The 23,560-nt window shown below is 42.9% G+C and overlaps 1 protein-coding gene across 1 annotated transcript in view; it reads right to left on the bottom strand.

Moving 5' to 3' along the window:
* IPO11 (importin 11) overlaps positions 1–23,560 on the bottom strand; it is a 703,238-nt gene that overhangs the window by 257,498 nt on the left and 422,180 nt on the right. Inside the window, exon 25 of the mRNA XM_077462617.1 lies at positions 259–354. Within this exon, the coding sequence (XP_077318743.1) occupies positions 259–354 (96 nt within the window). The remainder of the gene's footprint in view (positions 1–258; positions 355–23,560) is intronic.

Below are 23,560 nucleotides of genomic sequence, written 5' to 3'. Positions count from 1 at the left end.
TACTAATCTCAATCCTGCATTTGGGTCAAGTGGGGTCGAGCAGAGGAGAGATCGGAGAGAGACATTGAGGGGAATAGTACACTATGGAGACATTTGAGTCATATACATCTATCCCTGGCAGGAACCATAAGGGGAAGATATTGCTGTATATCTTCCTCCCATGTGGGCATGCATTTGTCACAAATATTCACTAACAGCACGTAAACAGAATGCCAGTGATATCAGAAAATAAATGCCATAAAATAATTAACAAATTACCTCTCCCTCAAGAATACCCCTAAACACTGGAGGTAAAAGGGCATGAAACATCTGTGGGCCAACATCGGGGTAAACCATTAGGACATTCTCAAGCACCTAAAAAAAAAAAAAAGAGACCCATGCAATTAACGAAATATATTTACTTTATTGATTTATTACAAGTATGTATATAATGCCAACAATTTATGCTTTACATATTGTACATCCTTACCAATCCATGATCTCAAGAAGCTTACAATCTAAAGTCCCTATCCCATATGTATATATAAACATACTAATTTAGACAGGAAACCCATACAAGCACATGGCGAGCAAACTCCATGCAGGCTCGGTCTTTGTTGAGGTTCATACAAATGACCCTAATGCTGCAAAGCACACAGTGACTAACCAATAAGTCACTGTGTGCAAATTATTTATATTATATATATATATAAATATATATATATATATATATATATATATATATATATATATATCAAGAAATCCATTAATTCCATTCTCTGTTCTGTTTACAAATCCACTCATGCATCACGTTTGACCAAATCTGTACCCTGCCTGTCCTATGCTTTTCTGTATCCTTGCCGGTTCCCTGCTTTTCTATGGCCGTTTCCTCTCCCTCTGGATCCTCCATCTATTCCTTGCCTCTCTCAATCCTTGCCTGTCCTCTAGCTCCTTCCCTGCCCCTGCCTTTCTCCATCTTTGAATGATCCCTGCCTATCCTGATCTTTGCCTGTCCTATGCCTTTCTGGATGCCTGCCTGCCCCTCCATGATCTTGTCAGTTTGCCTCTCTTAATGACTGACTGTCCCCTGCCTCTCTCAATCCTTGTTCATCCTATACCTCTTTTGATCCTTGCCTGCCCTCTGCTATCTTGATCACTGCTGGTCATTCTTTGCACCATGTAACTTGCTTCAGAATCACCAGAGAACTTTAGCTAAAAAGTAGAATGTATGTAAGAGTGATGAAAAGAGGAGTGAGGTTAAAAAAATAAAACACAATAACCCAATGAAAATGATAATATAAAAATACTAAAATATATAACAAATGCAAACATGAATACCTATTTTAAATATAAATTACTTCCTTTCCTAAGTGCCAGTATGATGACAATGTAATTTTAGTTATATTTCAACCATTCTATTATTTTGTTTGTATTTTATAAAAAAAAATAAAAAAAACAAAAAAACCTTTAAGAATGCACACACTGTGGTACAGATGAAAGTCTACCTCAACATTTTGAGTTAAACTGGGACAACCAGAGGTAGACTCCAATTTCTTCTGCTTAATGCCACCATGTTCCTTTCTCCATAATCAGATTCCACCTGCACTATAGCCCAAAGAAGGCTACAGCGCTGGCTTATTGTGCTGGGAGGGCGTACATGGACGTCCTCCTGTGATCACATGGGCAGAGTGCTCTGTGGTCAATGCGTCCTTTGCATATCAGTGTCCCGATTATCAGTGCAGACCCAACAGTGCTGCCTATCAGTGCCCCTTCATCAGTGCACATCAGTGCAATTACCTGTTTGCAAAATGTTATAGCAAACTTTGAAAAAAAATTTTTTTTCATAATTTTTGGTCTCTTTTCATTTGTTTAGCAAAAAATAAAAAATCCAGTGGTGATTAAATACCACCAAAAGTAAGCTCTCTGTGTGAAAAAAAATGATAACATTTTCATATAGGTACAGTGTTGACAGTCACAAGCTCTCTGTTCAGGGAGCTCTGAGAATCGAGCGATTGATGGTGTTTGATCGCTCGGTTCTCAGTGTTAGAGCCAGCGGGGGGACAGATGCTGCATTCACCCAGGTAAGTATGATTCAGGAAAAAGACCCAAACCCCATACTTGTCTTTTAATGACAACTGTAAAACAATCTAAATATACAAGAAGAAGGACAATGATATATTCATGGTTTTAAAGAAGCTCTCAAGTGTAATTGCTCCGAAGTGAACAAAAACAAAAAGTAACACATGGGAAGTGGCTGCTGCTGTATATAGTAGTATAATTATTTTGATTACTGTGATTTAAACAGGTCCCTGAACTTACAGCATGAGTGTAGAGATTAAAAAGTGCAGCATGTGAGTGGGGATTCTGCTGGATAGACTTGTAATGGGTCACATTTCTATAGCAGAGGCTAAGATACTTAAAACGTGCCAAAAAAAAAAAGGAAAGGTGTACATTCAACACACACACACACAAGCAAGTTAGCACAACAGTAGTCCAAGATTCAAAAAGTAGGCATGGATTTATATACAGTCAGGTCCATAAATATTGGGACATCAACACAATTCTAATCTCAAATAACAAGATATGCTTTAACTGACTGTTGATTAGGGTCATTCAGGTAGTTTCTGTTGTGATTATGATTTAAAAAGAGTAAACACAGATGATTGATAATAAATGGCTTCAGCCAAACATTAACCATGAATAAAAACATTTTTTTTGTGCTATTCATATTCTCTGAACAATGTCAAAGAAATCATAAATTCTGCCAGGGTATGTAAACTTATGAGCACAACTATATATATATATATATATATATATATATATATATATATATATATATATATATATATATATATATATATATATATATATACATATATACACACACACACTTTTTTTTAACGGTCTCTTTAAGATTACAGTTTGTTTTTATGAAGCGACTACAGTGCTGCTTATTTAGACTTTCATCTTTTCTTCTTCACTCATTCGCTTCAAAGGCATATAGCAGACCAAATGTGGGGAAAAGAAAATGCAGGACCGCGATAAGTCACCAGCTTGTAAAAATGTACTTTCAAATTCTGTTGCTAAAGCTTCATACAGTTGCCACTAACGGAATATTCATCAGAAAATAGCACTTTCATTTTTCTGGCCAGTGAGTAGCGTAAAACATCAGAGGAATAATAAATAAATACAACAACCTTCAGCACCTGTCGATAAACCTTCAGCAGCCTTTTGGCTTTGCTCAGAATAATATGCTCACAAACAAGAAAGTTTAACTTCTGGAACTGAGAAAATCATCCATATATGATAGATTTAAATAAAAATTCAATTTGAGTGCATCCAACAGCTTATGCAGTTAACAAATTGAGTTTATTCATGTTTGAAAACAATAACAATAAAATCATTTACTTTGTTACAAACAGACAAAAAAAAGTCAGAAGGTGTTAACCTTCAAGTTGTAAGTGAAAAGAGGAAAGCATATAAAAAAATATATAAAATTGTAGATATTTGAAAAAGTTTAAAACATTATTTTTTTTCGGAATTGATTACTTACTCGATACCTGCAAGGCCCTGAAGCAGCATAGCAACCACCACCCATACAATTTTCACCACACTTCACAGTTGGAATAAATTTGTTTTCGTAAAATTCTGTCAGAAAGCAAATCTTGCCCTAATTACCCCACTTTAACATTATCATAACTAAATATATATATCTCTATCTTCTTTTCATTTGGATAGAGTATGGAATCATGCTGGAATCAGGTTATGCATTTATTTTTTGCTGTCTGTATATCAGAAGTAAGAGTAACTTTACTAGAAGGTCCACTTCGTACAACTGTTGGTTTTCCTCTAATTTTCTGTTTCAAGTACAGTGGTCACCAATACAAATAGTGGGGTGAATATCCCCAACAGGCATTTAAACACCAATCCAAATTTGATTTTATATATATATATATATATATATATATATATATATATATATATATATATATATATATTGTGACAGTAGGAGATGCTGTCAAGGTAAATTTGATAGTTTAGGGGACACAGCAGGGTATGCACATTTGCTTGGTGCAAGGCTACAGAGCATAGATGTGGACCGGAGAAAACTGCTTTTGCAGATTTCTCCAGGTTTTGGTAGTCGGTCGTGGGCCTCTGTAGTTGGGAGATTCCATAGTGTCTTGGGTGGGACGGGATCTCCAACCCTGTGTCCAGACTTTGTAAATTACCAGCAGGGTGTGTGCTCAGGTGAGCACAGCATTTATAATGAGGGTATGGGAAGACCTCATGGCTCCCAGTTGGAGACTGCTCCACCCAGAGAGACAGGAGGTCTCCAGGAGTCCAGAGAGTGCAGGTGTGCACTAGTGAAAGCCAGAGACCCAAGTCTGAGTATCAGAGCAGTGAGGGGCTGCTTTCTAGATAGACGCTCTGTGTGTTGAAGCTGTGTGCATCTAAGGAGACATATAAGAGCCTGAAGTGGAAGGCCAGAGCAGCAAGGAAGCTGAAAAGAGGTACAGTAGTTGTACGGGAACCCTGTTATATGGCCAACATGGCTAAAGTGTAAAGCCTAGGTGGCAGTACTGCTAAAGAGAGCCAGGTGGCTTGGCATTTTTCATTTATTGTTTTTGGGAGAAGAACCCCTGTGTGGGCAACCAAGTGCATGTATGAACTTTATTTTGTTCCTTTTAATAAAAGTGGGCTACCATGCCCTTAAATTAAAGTTCCTGTTCGCTGTGAACTTACTGAATAGGCATCTACCACTGAGTTAAACATCCCCCAATGTTATATATATATATTAGGATTTGTATAACAGCTTGCCTGTAAAATCCTTTTCTTTTGAGGTACATCAGGGGACACAGAGACTCGGTAATTACTGATGGGTTATAGGGTATCACTAGGTGATTTGACACTGGCACACCCTAGACAGGAAGTTCAATCCCCCATATAACCCCTCCCCCTACTGGAGGTACCTCAGTTTTGTAGCAAAGCAATATAAGTGTATTAGAAAAGGGGAGGGAACTCTGTGTCCCGTGATGTACGCGGTTATAAAAATCCTAATTTCTTTCTCATACATCACGGGACACAGAGACTCAGTAATTACTGATGTGATGTCCCAGAGCAATGCTATCTGAGGCAAGGGGAACCACACAACATAGGGTGTAATCAGACCTGAGGACCCTGTACCGCTGCCTGCAGCACACTACCCCCAAGGGCGATATCCTCATGCCTTCTCACATCCACCTGATAAAATTTGGTGAATGTATGGACTGATGACCAGGTTGCGGCCTTGCAGATTTGAGCCATGGAGCCCTGGTGATGCACTGCCCACGAAGCACTAACAGCCCTAGTGGAGTGCGCCTTGATTTGAAAAGGCGAAATCTTTTGCTTCAAACCATAAGCTTGAACAATTACTTGTCGAATCCATTTAGCAATGGTAGATTTCAACGCTGCCTGTCCTCTCTTAGGACCCTCTGGCAATACGAACAAAACATCCGTTTTGCAAACCTGAGCAGTCAGTTCCAGATAGGCTTTGACTGCTCTCACTACATCCAAAGAATGTAGTGATTTCTCTTCCATAGAGCAGGGATTTGGAAAAAAGGAAGGCAGAACAATATCTTGGTTTAAATGAAAACCTGAGGCAACCTTTTGTAGAAAACTAGGATGAGGGCGTAACACCACTCTATCTTTGTGCATTATCAGATACGGTTCTTTACAAGAGAGGGCTGCTAATTCTGATACTGTTCTGGCAGAAGAAATGGCCACCAGAAAAATTAATTTCCTTGTCAACAGAACTAAGGGAATTTGATGTATCGGTTCAAAATGCTGCTTCTGTAAAGCTGACAAAACCAAATTCAAATCCCAGGGGTTCAGAGGCGCCCTAACTAGAGGATTAAGGTGCGTTACCCCCTTGTATAAAGCTTTGGACCAAAGAATGCGAAGCAAGTGGACATTGAAACAGAACCAATAAGGCAGTTTCATCTCTAGCCCATTTTGCAGAAATTCGAGGATTCTACTTATTACATATTTTCTGGGGTGCCAACCCCTGGATTCACAAAAGGAGACATATGATTTCCAGACTCTGTGATAAATCATTCTGGAAGCTGGCTTTCTTGCATTAATCAAGGTAGATATCACAGGGCCCGAAAGCCCACGATTCTTTAGAATGTGAGTTTCAATAGCCAAACCGTTAAATTTAGCGTTTGTAAGGAAGGATGGAATACTGGTCCCTGGGATAGCAGGTCTGGATGGGACGGTAGGGTCCAAGGAGAGCCTACCTCCATCTTCACTATTTCTGCATACCAAGCTCTTCAGGGCCATGCTGGGCCACCAGAAGCACCGACTTCTTTTCCTGCCTGATCCTGCAAAGAAGTCTTGGCAGTAGCAGAATAGGAGGGAATGCATAAATCAGAGAGAACTGATGCCACGGAGTTACCAATGCATCTGTCCCGAATGCAAGAGGATCCCTCGTTCTTGACCTTGTTGTTGAACCTGGACGCAAAAAGATACACATCCAGAACCCCCCTATCTCTGGCATATGGCCAAGAAGAAGTTGGGGTGAAGAGACCATTCCCCAGGACTAACTGCTGGTGGCTCAAGTAGTCCGCCTGCCAGTTCTCTACCCCCGGAATGAAGACTGCCGATATGCATGGCACATGTCTTTCTGCCCAGATTAAGATCTGGTTTACTTCTCTTGGAGCTGCACGCCTCTTGGTACCCCCTTGGTGATTGATATAAGCCACTGCTGTGGCATTGTCAGACTGGATCCTGACAGGGCAACCCTGCAACCTGAGTGTCAAGGCTTTTAGGGCTAGATACGTCGCATGGATCTCCATTGGACAGTCGACTGTTCCAGGACTGCCCCCCCAACCTGAAAGATTGGCATCTGTTGTTACCACTGTCCAGGTAACTGGTAAAAAGGATTTTCCTTTCCGCAGATTTTCGGGTATCAACCACCAGCTGAGGCTCCGACGCTTTGTAGGGGACAGATGCATCAGAAAATCTAACGGCTGAACCTTCTTGTTTCAGGCCGATAGGATGCTTTTTTGCAGCAGCCTTGAATGAAACGGAGCATAGGGAACTGCTTTGAATGAAGCCACCATCTTCCCCAACAACCTCATACAAAGACGAATAGGAGGACTCTTCTTTGCCCTGATTACCTGAATCAGTTCTCTTATAGCACTGATCTTTGCTTGGGCTGTATCTATGATCAGACCCTAGTCTTCTTACTGGTTTTAAAGAAGACTTCTCTAAGTTGAGGACCCAACCTAGGCATTCCAGTTAGTTGATTGTGGTAACCAAATTTTGGTCCAGGCGGGCTACCGACCGGTCTATCAAGAGCAAGTCGTCTAGGTATGCTATTATTGTTATAACTTGGGCCCTTAATCTGGCCAGAGGAGGGGCCAAGATCTTTGTAAACACCCGAGGTGCAGTAGCTAGCCCGAAAGGCAGAGCTACAAACTGAAAGTGGCGTTTTTCTATTTCGAAACGCAGGAATTTTTGAGGAGCAGGGAAAATAGGTACATGCAGGTACGCATCCTTGATGTCTATTGACGCCAGAAGTTCTCCTCCTTGCAGGATGGATACTACCGATCGGATCGATTCCATGAGAAAGGACCGTATCTTTAGAAATCGGTTTAGATCTTTGAGATCTAGAATGGGTCTGACATCTCCATTTGGCTTTGGTACTGTGAAAAGGTTTGAATAAAACCCCATTCCCTGCTCTTGCATGGGAACTACCATGAAAACTTTTTGCGACAATAGTCGCTCCAACGCTAGAAGGAGAGATTTGTTTTTCTCTGGGTCTCTGGGTACATTTGATCTAAGGAAATGAGAAGGGAATTTTCAGAATTCTAGTTTGTAACCTAGATTTATTGTGGAGACCACCCATTTGTCCCGAAATTCCTCCTGCCAGAGCCCTGAGAACTTTAGTAGTCTTCCCCCTACTCGAGTGAGTGGGGGCGCCCCTTCATAAGGAGGTCTTAGCGTTTTGTCTCAAAGACCTTCTCCCCCAGGACTTCTTTTGTCCCTGGGGTTGACTCTAAGTTTTAATCTTTGAGCCTGATGGAGGAGGCCATCGTGACTGCCTGGAGGCTGATGACCCCAGCACTGGAGAAAGCGCCCGTTTAAAGGAGGGACGTTTACTCCTTTTCTTGACTGGTAAAAGGGTGCTTTTCCCACTAGAGATCCTTTGGATATAATTGTCCAAATTCTCTCCAAACAGTTTTGCACCACAAAAGGGAAATCCCACCAGGAGTTTCTTACATGGTGATTCGGCTGACCAATTTTTCAGCCATAAGATTCTACGCATGTGTACCAACACAAATGTAAGGCAAGAGGTCTGAAGGATAGAATCTCTGATAGCATCAACAGCAAAACACAAAGCCACTGGTAGGTTAGCTAACCCCTAGGCTTGCTGTTCAGGTAAAGCTTTAAGCACTTGTTTAACATGGTCTCTCAAATATTGACAGACTCCAATTGCTGCCACTGCAGGTTGAGCTACTGAACCTGCCAAGGAGACAACATTTTTTAATAGGAATTCCATTTTCTTATCAGTTGGATCCCTAAGCATCTGAGTGTTGTCAACAGGACAAGTCAGGCTTTTGTTTACGGAGGAAATGGCGGCGTCAACTGCCGGTATACCCCACATCTTAATACATTCTTCCTCCGTAGGATAAAGTGTAGAGAACTTTTTAGGAGGAAAAAAATGTTTATCTCTGTGATTTCACTCAGAATAGATAAGCTTTTCCAGAAAACCATGAACAGGAAAGGCATGTGCAGTTTGAAGAGGTTTCAGTGAACTCAGAGAAGAAGTGGGTTCTTTAACGGACTCAGGTACGGGTACCTTAAATGTGGAACGGACCAATCCAGCAAGAATTTGCACCAACATCTTCTCATCCTGAGAAGCTGAAGAGGGCCCTTCTCCACTAGATTCCTCAGAAGTGGAATCATCAGTCTCCTCCCGAAACCCTCTGAGGGGGATTCCTCTCCTTTATCCCAGAGTTCCTCACTCTAAGGGTCTTGGGTGACAGAGAGGGGCCTAGTTAGTTTTCTTCCACTGAGTGAAGATGCGATTAAGGCCACTAATCTTTCCTCTAAACTGTTTATGGTTGATGAAAAAAACTCCTGTGTAATGTATACAGGGGCTGAAGTGCTAGAAGCAGCTGCAGCCCCTGACCCCGACGGCTCTCCCTAGCCAGCCTCCCCGGGACCTGCAGGGAGGGAAGGTGCTGCAGAGGGGGGTCCTCAGAGCCTGAAGGGGACCCCTTTGAGCCCCTATTCTTCGGGGTACTTGTACCTCTTCTACCCATAATGCAAAGCAACAAAGGGTAGAGGTATCAGAAAAAAATGCACTGACTGCTGAGTATTGTAGTTCAGCAACTGCCGCTGCTACCAAGACTCAGTCTGGTGCCTAAGTAAATGCTGCCTGGGAATGCCTGTGTCCTCCACACTCACATGTGCCTATCAGCTCTGTGTCCCTCCATAGGCTGTGTGCATCTGAAAAATAGTGCACTTTAAAGCCTGTGTAGCCTAGTGCTCCACCCCCCCCTCCTCAGACCACACCCCCGCTCTTTTATTTTATTTTTTTAGAAACGAGTGTTTCCCGCGTGAGCAGAGGCTCTAACCCTGCTGACAAGCATGGAGGGGAGGCTAGGGCAGAGGAGAGGGAAGGGCCGTTGGACGTGAAGCCACTGTAATGGCGGCGAACGGCGGCAGGTCGTGCAGTATGTTACCGCTCTCTGCCCAGGCCTGTCTCAGTCCCCTAATCCGTGGAGGGAGAATCCCAGAAGGAAAAAAAAACCCTTACCTTCATCCTTCCTGGAGCATGGCTGGAGGAGCATAGAGCGTGGACACCAAGCAGACAGATCAGGCATGAACGGTATGTGCTCTTGGCAGCCCCCGGTGGCGACTATAGACATAGCATACATTTACTTAAAAGGAGAAAACCTATTAGAATTAGAAAAATTCTTGAGGAGTCTCCCTTACCTTATCCAGCTGCACGGTTTGAATAACAGACCCAATCTTCACCTCTCACGGTGGGGCCCCCTTGAATAGGGGGATCTGCAGATCTTGGCCCGTAAAGCACCCTGCCAGGAATATGGCTGAAAAAAAACAAATACTGGGTCCCAGGGTCCAGCGTTACAGGTAAAACCTTGTTTCTTCAGACACGAGGCCCGTGTACCATCCAATTCGGTCTGGAAAAGACACTTTGAATGGATCCGGTTGCATAGCTGGCCCCAGTAAGGATATTCCAGCGGAGCTCAGCACAGCACATCTTTACTTGTGACCAACACCTAAGACACTGGCGAAAGAACTGAGGTATCTCCAGTAGGGGGAGGGTTTATATGGGTGATTGAACTTCCTATCTAGGGTGTGCCAGTGTACAATCACCTAGTGATACCCTATAGCCCATCAGTAATTACTGAGTCTCTGTGTTCCGTGATGTACAAGAAAGAAAGAAATATATATATATAATCAAAATCAAGTGTGGTGAACACTATGGGCTTCTTTTATTGCATAGTAATCAGGCCATCCCACAGGCCATATACAGTATCTCTAAAAATTGAGTACACCCCTCACATTTTTGTGAATATTTTATCATATCTTTTCATGTGACTACATTGTAGCAAAATGGCATTTCTTCAGTGTTAAGTAGTGAGTGTACAACTTGTATAATAGTGTACATTTGCTGTCCCCTCAAAATAACTCAACACAGCCATTAATCTCTAAACTGTTGGCAACAAAAGTGAGTACAACTTAAGTGAAAATGTCCAAATTGGGCCCAAAACGTCAATATTTTGTGTGGCCACCATTATTTTCCAGCACTGCCTTAACCCTCTTCAGCATGGAGCTCACCAGAGCTTCACAGGTTGCCACTGGAGTCCTCTTCCACTCCTCCATGACGACATCACGGAGCTGGTGGATGTTAGAGACCTTGCGCTCCTCCACCTTCAGTTTGAGGATGCTCCACAGATGCTCAATAGGGTTTAGGTCTAGAGACATGCTTGGCCAGTCCATCACCTTTACCCTCAGCTTTTTTAGCAAGGCAGTGGTCTTCTCGGAGGTGTGTTTGGTGTTGTTATCATGTTGGAATACTGCCTTGTGGCCCAGTCTCCGAAGGGAGGGGATCATGCTCTGCTTCAGTATGTCACAGTACATGTTGGCATTCATGGTTCCCTCAATAAACTGTAGCTCCCCAGTGCCGGCAGCACTCATGCAGCCCTAGACCATGACACCCCCACCAACATGCTTGACTGTAGGAGACACATTTGTCTTTGTACTCCTCATCTGGTTGCCACCACACACGCTTGACACCATCTGAACCAAATAAGTTTATCTTGGTCTCATCAGACCACAGGACATGGTTCCAGTAATCCAGCTCCTTAGTCTGCTTGTCTTCAGCAAACTGTTTGCAGGCTTTCTTGTTCAACATATTTAGAAGAGGCTTCCTTCTGGGAACAGCAACCTGTTTCCTACCTCCCTTTCTTCTGATAAGTTGCTTCCCCTCATATACTGAATTTGTGCTGCCAAAAAGTAATGCCTTGGACTTGGTAATGCCAGGCCACCTGCCTTTCCCGCTGCAGCGTCTGTAGGCGGATCCTGGCCGCTCCGTTTTTCCAAATGAACTCCCTGAAAACACTGTCTAGTTTTTCAAACCAATATTTTGGAAACCAAAACAAAATATTAGTTTAGGGATGTGCACACTTAGGCAAACATATTATTAAATTTTTTAATTTTTACTTCCCTCCACCTAACAGATTTCAGTTTGTTTTTCAATTGAGTTGTACAGTTTACAGGTCACATTATTCACTGTATATCACACACACACACACATTATATATACACATATACACACACATATATATATATATATACATACACTGTATATTTAAATAAGCTGTCTTAACTGTAAAAAGATTTGCATCTTAGTCAATCCAGTTCTGAGATTTAAACATTGTCACACAACACAACCCTGTTTGTTTAGCTTCAGCACACATTGTTTTTTTCCTCCATTTAAACCCACATCAGTTTCCAAAAAAACGTCTACAGTTATAACTCTAATGCTGCGTACACACGACCAGACTTTGAGGGACTAGGTCCGACGGTCTTTCCGACGGACTTTCGGCGGAGATCCGACGGACTTTCCAAATGAACGGACTTGGCCACACACAATCACACCAAAGTCCGACGGATTTGAACGTGATGACGTACGACTGGACTAGAATAAGGAAGTTCATAGCCAGAAGCCAATAGCTGCCCTAGCGTCGGTTTTTGTCCGTCGGACTAGCATACACGTGAATGGATTTCTCGGTCCGGCGGAGTTCCAGTGGAAAAATGTATGTTCTATTTCTAAAGTCCACCAGATTTTTGGCAAGCAAAGATCCGATGGAGCCCACATAAGATCGAATTGTCCGACGGGCTCGTTCCGTCGGACCTTTGCTGTCAAAAAGTCCGGTCGTGTGTACGCGGCATAACAGAGAAAAAGGATTCTAATTGGTTAAGGACAGCAAGATATTTTCTTATTACCGCATAATATATCAGCTGTGTTCAAGTGGAATTCAGCTGTACTGTTAGCCAGGAGTTTCATGCCAAGTTGTAACAGTGTACTGGCTACACACAAACATGATGAATGGAGCTATAATCTTCTACAATGCTTTTGGCTACACCATCCTCATACACAACAGCACAGCATTCCACCCTACTTCCTGCCAAAATCAGGAGAAAGTGGCAGCAGCAAATGCTTCACATTCCGATACTACCACCAATGCCATTGCATCCCACAGCAAAATATGGGAAGATAGCTACGGACAACCTGGATAAGCTTATAGACTTTCAGGATTGCCAATGCCACAGGTGAAAGCCTGCAGGAGCATTTTCTCCAGTAATATAGTATTTTTGGCTCTTCTATTAATTCTTTATTTGTTCATCCCAGCACAAGAGTTAAGACGGAATTCCAGCCACAAATATTTTTTTTTTAAAGTCAGCAGCTAGAAACACTGTAGCTGTTGACTTTTAATAAGGGCAGTTACCTGCCCAGGAAGCCCGTGATGTCCCCTCTCCCCCAGGCTGATCCGTCCATCAAATCGGGTGCAGGCGCCACCATTCTAACTAAGGGAAACCGATAGTGGAGCCTTGCGGCTTCGCACATCGCTTTGGAAATGGCCAGCTTGTCCTCTGACACACACACACACACATAAAGGTCCCAGAAGACAGCGGGGGGCTCTCGTCACACAAGAGGAAATTATGCTCTGCGCCGCGGCCCAGCTGGAACAGAAGTACACTTAGTAATTCAGAAAACGTGAGTTAGGAAAAAAAAAAGCCAAAAACGAGTGGTGGAGGGGTCGTCTTTTCTTTTAGAGCCCTTTTACACTGGGACGGGTGGGCTTTACTGTTGTTTTAGCTGTGCTATTCGGCCACTTAAAATCCCCCGCTAGTAGCCAAAAAAGGGAGTAGCCAGGCAGGTCTGCGAAGTGTCCCTGCAGCGACGGTTTGCGGATGGTTTGGCGGTGCTGCCCCACTGATTTCAATGGACAGGGGCGCTTTAGGAGCAGTGTATACAACGCTCCTACAGCGCTGTAAAGATGCGGCTTGCAGGATTTTTATACCGTCCTGCACGCACACCGCTTCAGTGTGAAAGTCCTCGGGCTGGAGAGACAGGAGAGGCTCTTTACAGGCACTATGCAGGCGCTATTTTTAGCGCTTTAGTGCCTGTAAAGCGTCTCAGTGTGAAAGTAGCCTTATTGGAATATATACTAGAGAGAGGAACAGAGGAGGGACATGTGACTAGCATCACATTTTGAAAAGAACAATTACTGTTTGAGCAAAAGACAAGTAACAAGTGATGCAAACAAAAACAATGAATATCATCAATCCCTTCCAATTTATATTTAGCAAGCAACTGTTTAGATTCTTATAATCTTCTATTTCAAAGCCCACAAAACATCTGTGTTTTCCCACTCCAGGCTGTATCTACAATAGCAGTTTCTTAAGTAAAGTAGATGATTTGCAAACTGTACTGCTAATAACAGATGTTCTTCCCCCAGAAATGCTGCCATGCCGCCTTGGACTGAACGCACATAGTGCAATATGGGTAAACCTAAGCTTGTAAAAAAAAAAAAAAAAAAAAAAAAAAAACACGCACAATTTGATTTTCTGCCAAGGAATAAATAAAAATGAATAAATTATACCAAAATCATACATCCTAGACATTAAAGGGCTTATTCATGGAAAGTATAACAAGCCGACTTCTTACAACCCATGGCAGCCAACAGCACTTGAAAAGTGAAGATTTAGCACACCAGAGGTAATTCAAACTCTTCAGGAGTTGCTGGTTTAGCGCATCTATAGTCAAAACATAAACTTATACATTAATTTCCACATCTTGAATGAAAACTTATTTTGTGAAGATCTCCACACATTTATTGTAACACAGATCCACTACACCCTGTGAGTAGGCACGGCTGTGTCACAGACTTCACAGAGCCTGCCTTCTGAACAGAGATGCTGGGAGAAGAGGTTTTAGCAGGTGTAGGCATTATATGAATCACTGTTTGCAGGCAGCAAGGTACCATGGGATATGTATTCTTTAGAAATTGAAAGAAAACAGCAAAGGAGAGGCTTCAAAGCATGTAGGGAACCGAGGAAGTCGTTGGAAAAAGATGGGCAGCAGACAGGCAGAACTCACAATATGGAAGATTTTTCATATAAGGTTATATTGGATTGGCAAAAAAAAACTATTGTTTGTATTACTATTACAATGTTTATATTTTAAAATAAAAGTGTATGCTGTGACCACAGATTTTCCTAAAATAAATTTATCACACTAAAGAGAGCAGTGGCCTTTGCATGGAATGCAGCTTGTTGTCAGCACTGCAGCTTTAAGGTCAAACTATATAGCTTTTTAAAAAGTCAGTCTCTTGGAAATGGCAAGACAGATGGTACTATGCTGTGAGTTTTTATTAAACCGGTCAATTGTAACCTTGAAAAAGAGCAAATGCATCTTTAACAAATCACTTGTCATCCATGATAAGTGAAGTATAGCAGATTTAATATCTTTCTGGGATCCTGTCAGCTGATAACTACCTTATAAGAATTCTGGGTGAATAAATGGATAAATCTACCCTTATACAGTATCAGGACAAAAAAGGAAAAACAGACTCCCAAACAGGAACGCCTGAATAATAATACTACTATTAATATGTTGCAATGCTAATTATTTTTGCAGAACGTTTTAAACCCCTCCTTCACTATTGCCCATACTTGGCAGGTCGGATGATATCATGGGTTCTTCCTCTCGCAATTCGGTGGTATCCCTTTAAGAGATTACCAATATAGCTCTACATGCTATACATATACCAAATTGCTTATATAAATATTCATCCAGTGAAAATAGTGAACATTCATCAAACATATAAAAATGTACCAACAGAATATGTGTATATCTTCACAAGCAAAGAACAAAATACATGGGAGCGTGTCTAAGATGGCAAAGTGAGCGGCTGCCTTTCACGGAGTTCCCACTAACACGGGGAGTGCCCAGTCACATACAGACATACAGGAGGGACACAGAGACACCCGCAGCATCCACCGGGCCTCACAGACCAGCCCCATGGAATTGGCTGAGGCCAGACCCCCTTGGTTAGCAGAGGTGATGGCAGCTATAGCCACATAACAGTCAACCCTCACAGCCAAGATTGAAGCAGTACAGATGGATGTGGAGCTCTTGAGGCAGGACATGGACAAACTTAGAACCAGAGTGGCAGAAACTGAGCAGAGAGTTAGCAATACTGAGGACACAGATGCTGAACATGCTACAGACAAAAGTAAAAGGCCCTGGAATATAGAGCAGAAGACGCCGAGAATAGGAATAGGCATAGGCATAATAATCTCTGCATAGTGGGTCTGGCACAGGGCTCTGAAGGTGCAAATCCTACGTGGTTTGTGGAAGACATGTTGCGTAATTTGCTTCCGGATGTGTGGTTGTCCCCTCACTATGCGGTGGAAAGAGCACACAGAATTCCCCCCAAACCAGAACCCCCAGGAGCCTCCCCGCGAACATTTATCTAGAGCTGAAACAACTAATCGATTAATCGACAACTAATTGATTATGAAATTAATCTATTACTATTTTCATAATTGATTAATCGGCCAGTAACATAATGGGGTTAAAAAAGACTAAAATTATAGTATAGTATAGTAATACTATGAATTTATAGTACAAAAATAGCAAATAATCGCTACTGTAAATAGCACTTTCACAGTAAAAAAAAAAAGAAAAAATGAACCCTTACAGTAGTAATTATCTGCTTTTTGCTGTACTATAAAAGGGCTACTTTTACTTGTTTAACCCCATTATGTTACTAAACGTCTTAGACCTGGTTCACATCTATGTGTTTTTGGTGCTTTTTGCAGAAACACACTACAGTTAATTTACATGGTTTCCTATGGGACATGTTCACATCTATGCTTTTTTCAGCTGCTGTGTATTTGGAAACGGTCTGGGACTTTTTTTTAGCGCCAAACAGTGCTTTTTTGGTTCAATGTACTTCAATGGAGAAGCTGCAGAAAAGCATGTTATGTGTTTTGCAGCAATTTATGTTTTTTAATCTGCCCAACAACAAATTGGCCAAAAAAAAACGCAAAAACTCAAATAACAGCAAAATCACATGCGCAAAACGCACAGCAAAAAGCACTTTAGAAACAGATCAAAAGCAAACTGCATACCAAGCCTTATGCTGGCCACACAGATCAATTTTCAGACGACAATTTTTTGTACATTCGCTGAATAAAAGAATGTTGTTTGAAATTTTCACTTGTGTTTAACATTCTGTTTTTAAAATGAATGTAATTTCTGAAAGAAAAATACATACACTGCCTGAAAATTCCTTTCACCGAGCAGTTTTCTATTTTCGATTTTTCTCGTCACTGTGGTTGAAAATGAACGTCGATTTGACCCCACAAAGATTAGAAAAGCGAATGAACGTTCTTAAGATGAAATTTTTTTTGAGGGAAGATCTCCTCTAATAGTATATACAATATATCTCTTCTGTCTGTTGTTCTCAGAGTGGATTAGAGATTTTGCTCTCTAACCATATAGTTGGTTATTTATATTTACCACTGCATATTTAACCACTACAATACAGGGCACTTTCGCCCCCTTCCTTCCCAGCCCAATTTTCAGCTTTCAGCGCTCTAGCGCTTTCAGTGACAATTGCGCAGCCATGCTACACTGTACCCAAATTAAATTTTTATCATTTTGTTCGCACAAATAGAGCTTTATTTTGGTGGTATTTATTCACGACTCCGTTTTTTATTTTTTGCGATATAAGCGCAAAAAAGCGGAAATTTGGAAAAAAAAAAAACAATATTTTCTTTTTTCTATTTTAAAAGAAATCCAATAAAATCTAATTTTGTCATAAATTTAAGCCAAAATGTATTCTGCTACATGTTTTTGGTAAAAAAAATTCCGTTAAGTGTATAATAATTGGTTTGTGTGATCACGGACATATGTACGCAAATGATCATGTACATATGTGTGCAGGTGATCACGTACATATGTGTGCAGATAATCATTGGGACATGTGATTTTAGTGGGACATATGTGGGGGACATGTTTTTATTATTAGTGACATGTGTTTTTATTATTTGGGGACATGTATGTTTTGGGGACATGTGTGGGGACATGTGTGGGGACATTGTGTTTATACTGTGTGGTGTGTTTACTGTGTGGTGATTTGTGTGTACACTAGACTAGTGATCAGTGAGTAAAAAGCTGTAAAAAACAGCTCATACTCACTGATCATCAGCCGGCTGCAGCGATCTGCTCTCCTCTCCTCAGCGATGACTTCTGTGTGAGGAGAGGAGGAGCCGATTGCCTAGCAACCGGCCGTTTGTTTACATCACATGACAGCCGTGATTGGACACGGCCGTCATGTGATCAGGAGGGCCAATCACAGAGCCCTCCTGCCGATCTGAGATGCGCCGTGTCCGGGTGACACGAGCGCATCGGGATCGCGCCGCTGCGCGGGCACGCGCGCGCGCGATCCCGCTCCTCCTGATGGACGTTCCTGAACGTCCTATCAGGAGTAGACGGCTCCCACCCGGCCGTATATGTGCATTGGCCGGGTGGGAAGTGGTTAAGAATACATTGTTTTTTTTTAACGTTACATATTAACTCAATTATACACCACACTTTCTTTTTTTTAAGGTTGTTAACCGATTAATCGAAACAAAAATTGGCCAACTAATCGATTAGGAAAATAATCGTTAGTTGCAACCCTACATTTATCCTACGCCTCCTAAACTTCAGAGACAGAGATGAGATTCCTCAGGGTGTCCAGAGGGCTAGGAGACCTGCATTACCAAATAACAAGCTGATGATCTTCCCTGACTACTCCGTTGAGACTCAAAAACTCAGGAAGATATTTGACCATGTTAAAGCAGCCATGAGGGCCCGCAATATCCACTACAGTGTCCTTTTCCCTGCCCAACTGAGAGTCCAAGATGGTGAGACAACTCGGTTCTTCACCTCCCCCAGGGAGGCCTATGCTTGGCTCAGTTCCCTACCCAGAGGACCCCACCATGGACAGATTGTCCACGAGTGGCAATTTACACCCTGGACTGGTGGAGTGAGCGGAGACATACGGTCTGACAGCACCCTCAGACCCAGGCCTACACCTGCCACCCTGCGTCCCACCACTCCTTCTCAAGGATAGACTTGGCCTATGTGGGGAGAGCTGCCCTCCCTAGGGCAAAGGACATTAAGATACTTCCCAGGGGCATATCTGGCCATGAACCACTGCTTCTGACCATGGATTTATTCTCAGCCCAAAGTCCACATTGTGGCAGCTTTCCAGGTACTGGGTGTCCGATGAAGCGGTGGATGATCAGTTTCAGGGATCTTTCCCAGAATACTTGGCAACCAACCCCCCCCCCCCCCGGCTCAGCATCCCCGCTGGTGGTGTGGGACGCCTTCAAAGCTTACACCAGGGGGCAATATCAACTTATTATAGCCAAGATTCATAGAGAGAGACGGCTGACCTGACTAGTGCAGAATGGGAAGCAGGCCTACAGGAAGCAAGATTTGTCAGGACTGGGGACCCTCAGGATTACATTAGACTACAGGCTTTCACTGGTGAGGTGTTACGAGTTTGCACCTCTCTAACGCATAAACAAATGCTAGCCCTGTCCTAACGTATTTTTAAGCAAGGAGAAAGATCGGGTAAGCTGCTGGCCTGGCTGTCATGGGAGCAGGCAGGAGCGATATGTGTGTCTTACATACAGGACCAAAATGGTGCACCTCTTTAGACCCCTGACAAAATTAATGGGGGCTTTGTCTCCTCCTACCGCCTCCTTTACAGCTCTAAGGTGGCATACACACAGGACGAACTGACCTCTTATTTAGACACTATCGACATCCTGGTCCTGACAGCAAAGTACCGTGACGTGCTTAATGCGCGGTAGCAGAACTGTTGAAGGCCCTAAAAACACTCCAATCCGGCTCTGATGGCATACGGTGCACAAGACAGAGGAACTCCAGAGCTCTTTGAGTGAGGTGGGGGTGCTTGTAGTTCCTAAGCCTGGGAAGGACCCCTCTTTATGCTTCTTGTACGGCCCAATCTCATTGATAAATGTTGACGTAAAACTGCTGGCCAAAGTTCCGGCCAACAGATTGAACACCGTTATTCTAGCAGTGGTGCACCCGGACCAGATGGGGTTCATGCCAGGGAGGGGCACGGACATTAATATTAGGAGGTTCTTTACACATATGGCCAAAGCCCATCCAGAATCAGCGGGAGTTTTGACTCGGTTGAGTCGGGCTACCTCTGGGGGGGTCCTTTCCAGGTTGGATTTGATTCATGACATGGATGCGGATGCTGTATGCTAATCCGAGAGCCAGAGTCCGCACAAATGGATGCCTTACACAGTTTTTCCTTGGAACAGGGTACACACCAAGGGTGCCCCCTATCACCAGGACTATGTGCGCTGGCAGTAGAGCCCTTAGCCATAGCCTTTACGTGTGGAGGAGAGGGTAAGAGGCATAATAGTGGGAGGGATAGAGGAGAATGTATCCCTCAATGCAGACGACACCCTGCTCTACCTTGCAGATACCTCTGGGTCACTGGTGAAGGCTCTGAAGCTATTTGACCAGTTCGGAAGGTTCTCGGGAATCCACATAAATTGGGCCAAGTCAGTTCTGTTCCTGTTGCACCCCTCCATCCCTAGATCAGACACGGGTACCCCTCTCAAGTGGGTAGATGAATTTACATACTTGGGTGTCAAAATCACTAGCATGACAGAAACATTCATAGAACACAATGTCAAGCCTCTCTTGTCCCAACTGATGGTAAATGAGCAGCGTGGCGTATCCCTCCCAATCTTCTGAAAATGGTATATCTCCTAAAATTCTTATATTTTTTTTCCGAAAAAGCCCTTTGCATATTCACAGGGCCTTTTTTCAGGCGTCTTGAGGGTATAATGATCTCCTTTGTATGGGCTGGGAGACCACCCAGAGTGGCAAAACGTATACTGTACCTTTCTCTCTCTGCAGGAGGCTTAGTGATGCCCAACTTCCTCATATACTACTGGGCGGCAGTCCTGGTCATGGTCAGATGGTGGTTCTCCCAGTTCAGACAGAACCCAGTGGTGAGACTAGAGGCGGCTATACTAGGGTCCTACGCGGCATTGAGCAACCTCACATTTAGGGGAGTAAAAGCTCCACACGATCTGACAATACCTATGAAGACGATGCTTAGAGCATGGAAAGGAGGCCAGAGCAGTTTATCGCAAGCCAAATTGTGAATCCCCACACACTCCACTATGGGATAACCCCACACTACCCCAATTGAATGACATTCTGGATCCATCATACTGGGCTGGGCGAGGGATAACCACCTTGAAATATGTTATAAGCGACAGGAAACGTATGCCCTTCACGGAACTGAAATGCATATAATCTCTTCCCAACACTCGAGAGTTCAGATTCTGGCAACTAAGACATGCCATGAAGGCCCAGTCCCCGGAGGCATTGACACTCGAGTCTGACTCTATCGAGCTCTTGCTCATATCCAGCGTAATGGGAAAACCCCTCTCCACCCTCTACCTATACCTGACAGTAGCCTATGACACCAAACCCACACGCACATTCAACAAATGGAGGGAGGACATTCCGGCCCTGGGAGAAGACGAGTGGGAGGATTGTATACAACCTCCATCCCATCTATGATAGGGGCCAAAGATAGATTTATCAGTTGAAGTTCATTCACAGGGCATACTACACCCCACATAGAATGCCCAACATATACCCGAACTTAGATCCTTCATGCCCCAGATGCAACACAGAAGTAGGCACATTCTGGCATATGGTGTGGGCCTGCCCTAAAATCCAGGCCTACTGGGAATACATAGCAGGGAAACTGAGTGAACTACTGGGGACACCAGTACCACAATAACCAATGACTCTCTCGCTGAGCAACTTGGAGGAGGTTGAGGGGGACAGGTATGCTAAACTCTGCATTACTTTCTCACTATTCTATGCCAGGAGGGAGATAATGATACACTGGAAGTCAGCCGAAACTCCCACCCTGAAATCCTGACAAAAAAGCAGTTGATTCAGTACTGCCCCTGTAGAAACTCACCTGCGAGAGTAGGCAGTGCACGGCTAAATTTGATAAGGTGTGGTATGCATGGGTGGATGCGAATGGGTGAGGGGCTGGAGAGGAGGGGGACCAAGCGATGGATTCCCCCCTTTTTTGGCTGGAGGTTACCCACCCCCCCAACACTGGGTGTCACCCGACCATACCAAATAAAAACGATTTTAAATGCAGGGGGGAGAGATTGGGTACCCTTAATGGTATTGTGGATGGGCTTAGACGGGAACATACTTGGGAATTATCACCGGCTGAGAAATGGAAGAAATGTTTTCATGGATTTGTAGGATGCTAGCATTTGAATATGGATATTTTCAAACGGATACTGTAACTAAGAAATATTTGATTGTCAAAAGCTGACTGTATTGTAATACTGATTTGTTAAATAAAAACTTTTCTGTTAAAAAAAAAAAAAAAAAAAAAGAACACAATATGTATTAAATTACTGCAAACCACTAGTTTCTAATATGAAATTATCCTTAAACCATCACATCCAGTGTCCATGTGATATAAGTGTCCATTTATTTGACAAATTAATATTAAAAGGCAATATAATATATTAATCATGCTTCAGTGTCCACAGACCACTGGGTGCACTATCTACTCACCTTAATGTTTGGTCTCTTTAAGAGACCAATCCTCACTGCCTTCACTCAGCATGTAACTCAACGGAAGAGGAGAACTCTCATAGCATACCAAATAGTACACGTAAAACGTATTATTATAGTAAAAAATGCACTCACATAGGTTAAAAACAACATTGAGTAGGGTATCGCTTCATAAACATCGAGTTTTTCACTGCACTTCCAGTTTTTGCATCAACTGCAAATGACGTCACTGGCTGGGGTCCGACACGCTGTGTCGCTAGTCGCATGACTTTATCAGGGTGGTCTATACCGCTGCACTTAGCAGAGCTTACAAAATGGCATAAAAACGTAGTTCAGAGAAGTGATACTCTGAGCTCAGGTTGTGTGATGATGTCACTGCAGGGTGTGGGTCCATGACAGCCTGAGTTCAGAGGAATTGGGTTGACCGAGTATATGGACATGCAAAAAAGTGCTAGAAGCTTTTTGTCTGTATGTTTCATCCCTTTGAAAATGTCCCATTGGGTGAGACATGCCGGGCGGAGCATGTGCTGATGTCATCACACCTGCTGGAGGTGGCAGTGGTGCGAGACTGTATACATGTGATTGCTTTCCATTTCTATGTGAGTAGATGTACAGTACCTCTATGCAAATGCACAGGTTGCACTATGGGATGCTTGTTTATTTTTCTCATGGGTCTAACATGCATTGCAAAGTTGAGGTGCAGACAGGGAATCCCCACTTATGAGCCCTGTGGTTCCCAAGTGCCTTTGGAGCATCCTGTTGCTGTGACCCACATAGAGGATTTCTGATCCATGGGTGGATGATCCCTGATTTAAACATGTTGTTGTAGAGCACCCAAAATTTGGGGTCTACCCATTTGTTAAGAGGCTGCATGTGGTGGGGGCAGTGAAATTCACTGAAGTTATTGATACTGGTCACAAGTGAAGGAAACACAGCTTTAAGTGGAATGGTGTTGGAATTCTCCTACACACAAAGGTTTATTTCACTTATTTAGACTTCATTCATTTAAATGGTGGTGGACGTTATTTATTTGACTGGACTTTGTTTAATTTATGTCAAAACCAGCATTTGAACTCACTGAGTTTATATGTATAATGTTTCTTGGTATATTTACTGCACTATTAAAATAGTGGTGTTAACCACTGGGTTACACAAATTGCTTCCATCTGGTATTGGATTTTAAAGTATAAGGAATCAAATTTGCATGATTTACTCTTAAAGACACAGCACAATTTTTTTTTGTTTGAATGCCAACGTTATGAATTCTACGCTTGAATAGGATGCATGTATGCATTACAATAAATATGTTTCCCCGAATGAAAACCA

This window comes from Lithobates pipiens, unplaced genomic scaffold (genome assembly GCF_037356315.1).
Source record: "Lithobates pipiens isolate NorthernLeopardFrog02 unplaced genomic scaffold, aLitPip1_a1.2 Scaffold_3, whole genome shotgun sequence".
In the NCBI taxonomy this organism is placed as follows: domain Eukaryota; kingdom Metazoa; phylum Chordata; class Amphibia; order Anura; family Ranidae; genus Lithobates; species Lithobates pipiens.
Note: the sequence above shows the minus strand (reverse complement) of the source record. Positions and strands in the feature narration are given on the sequence as shown.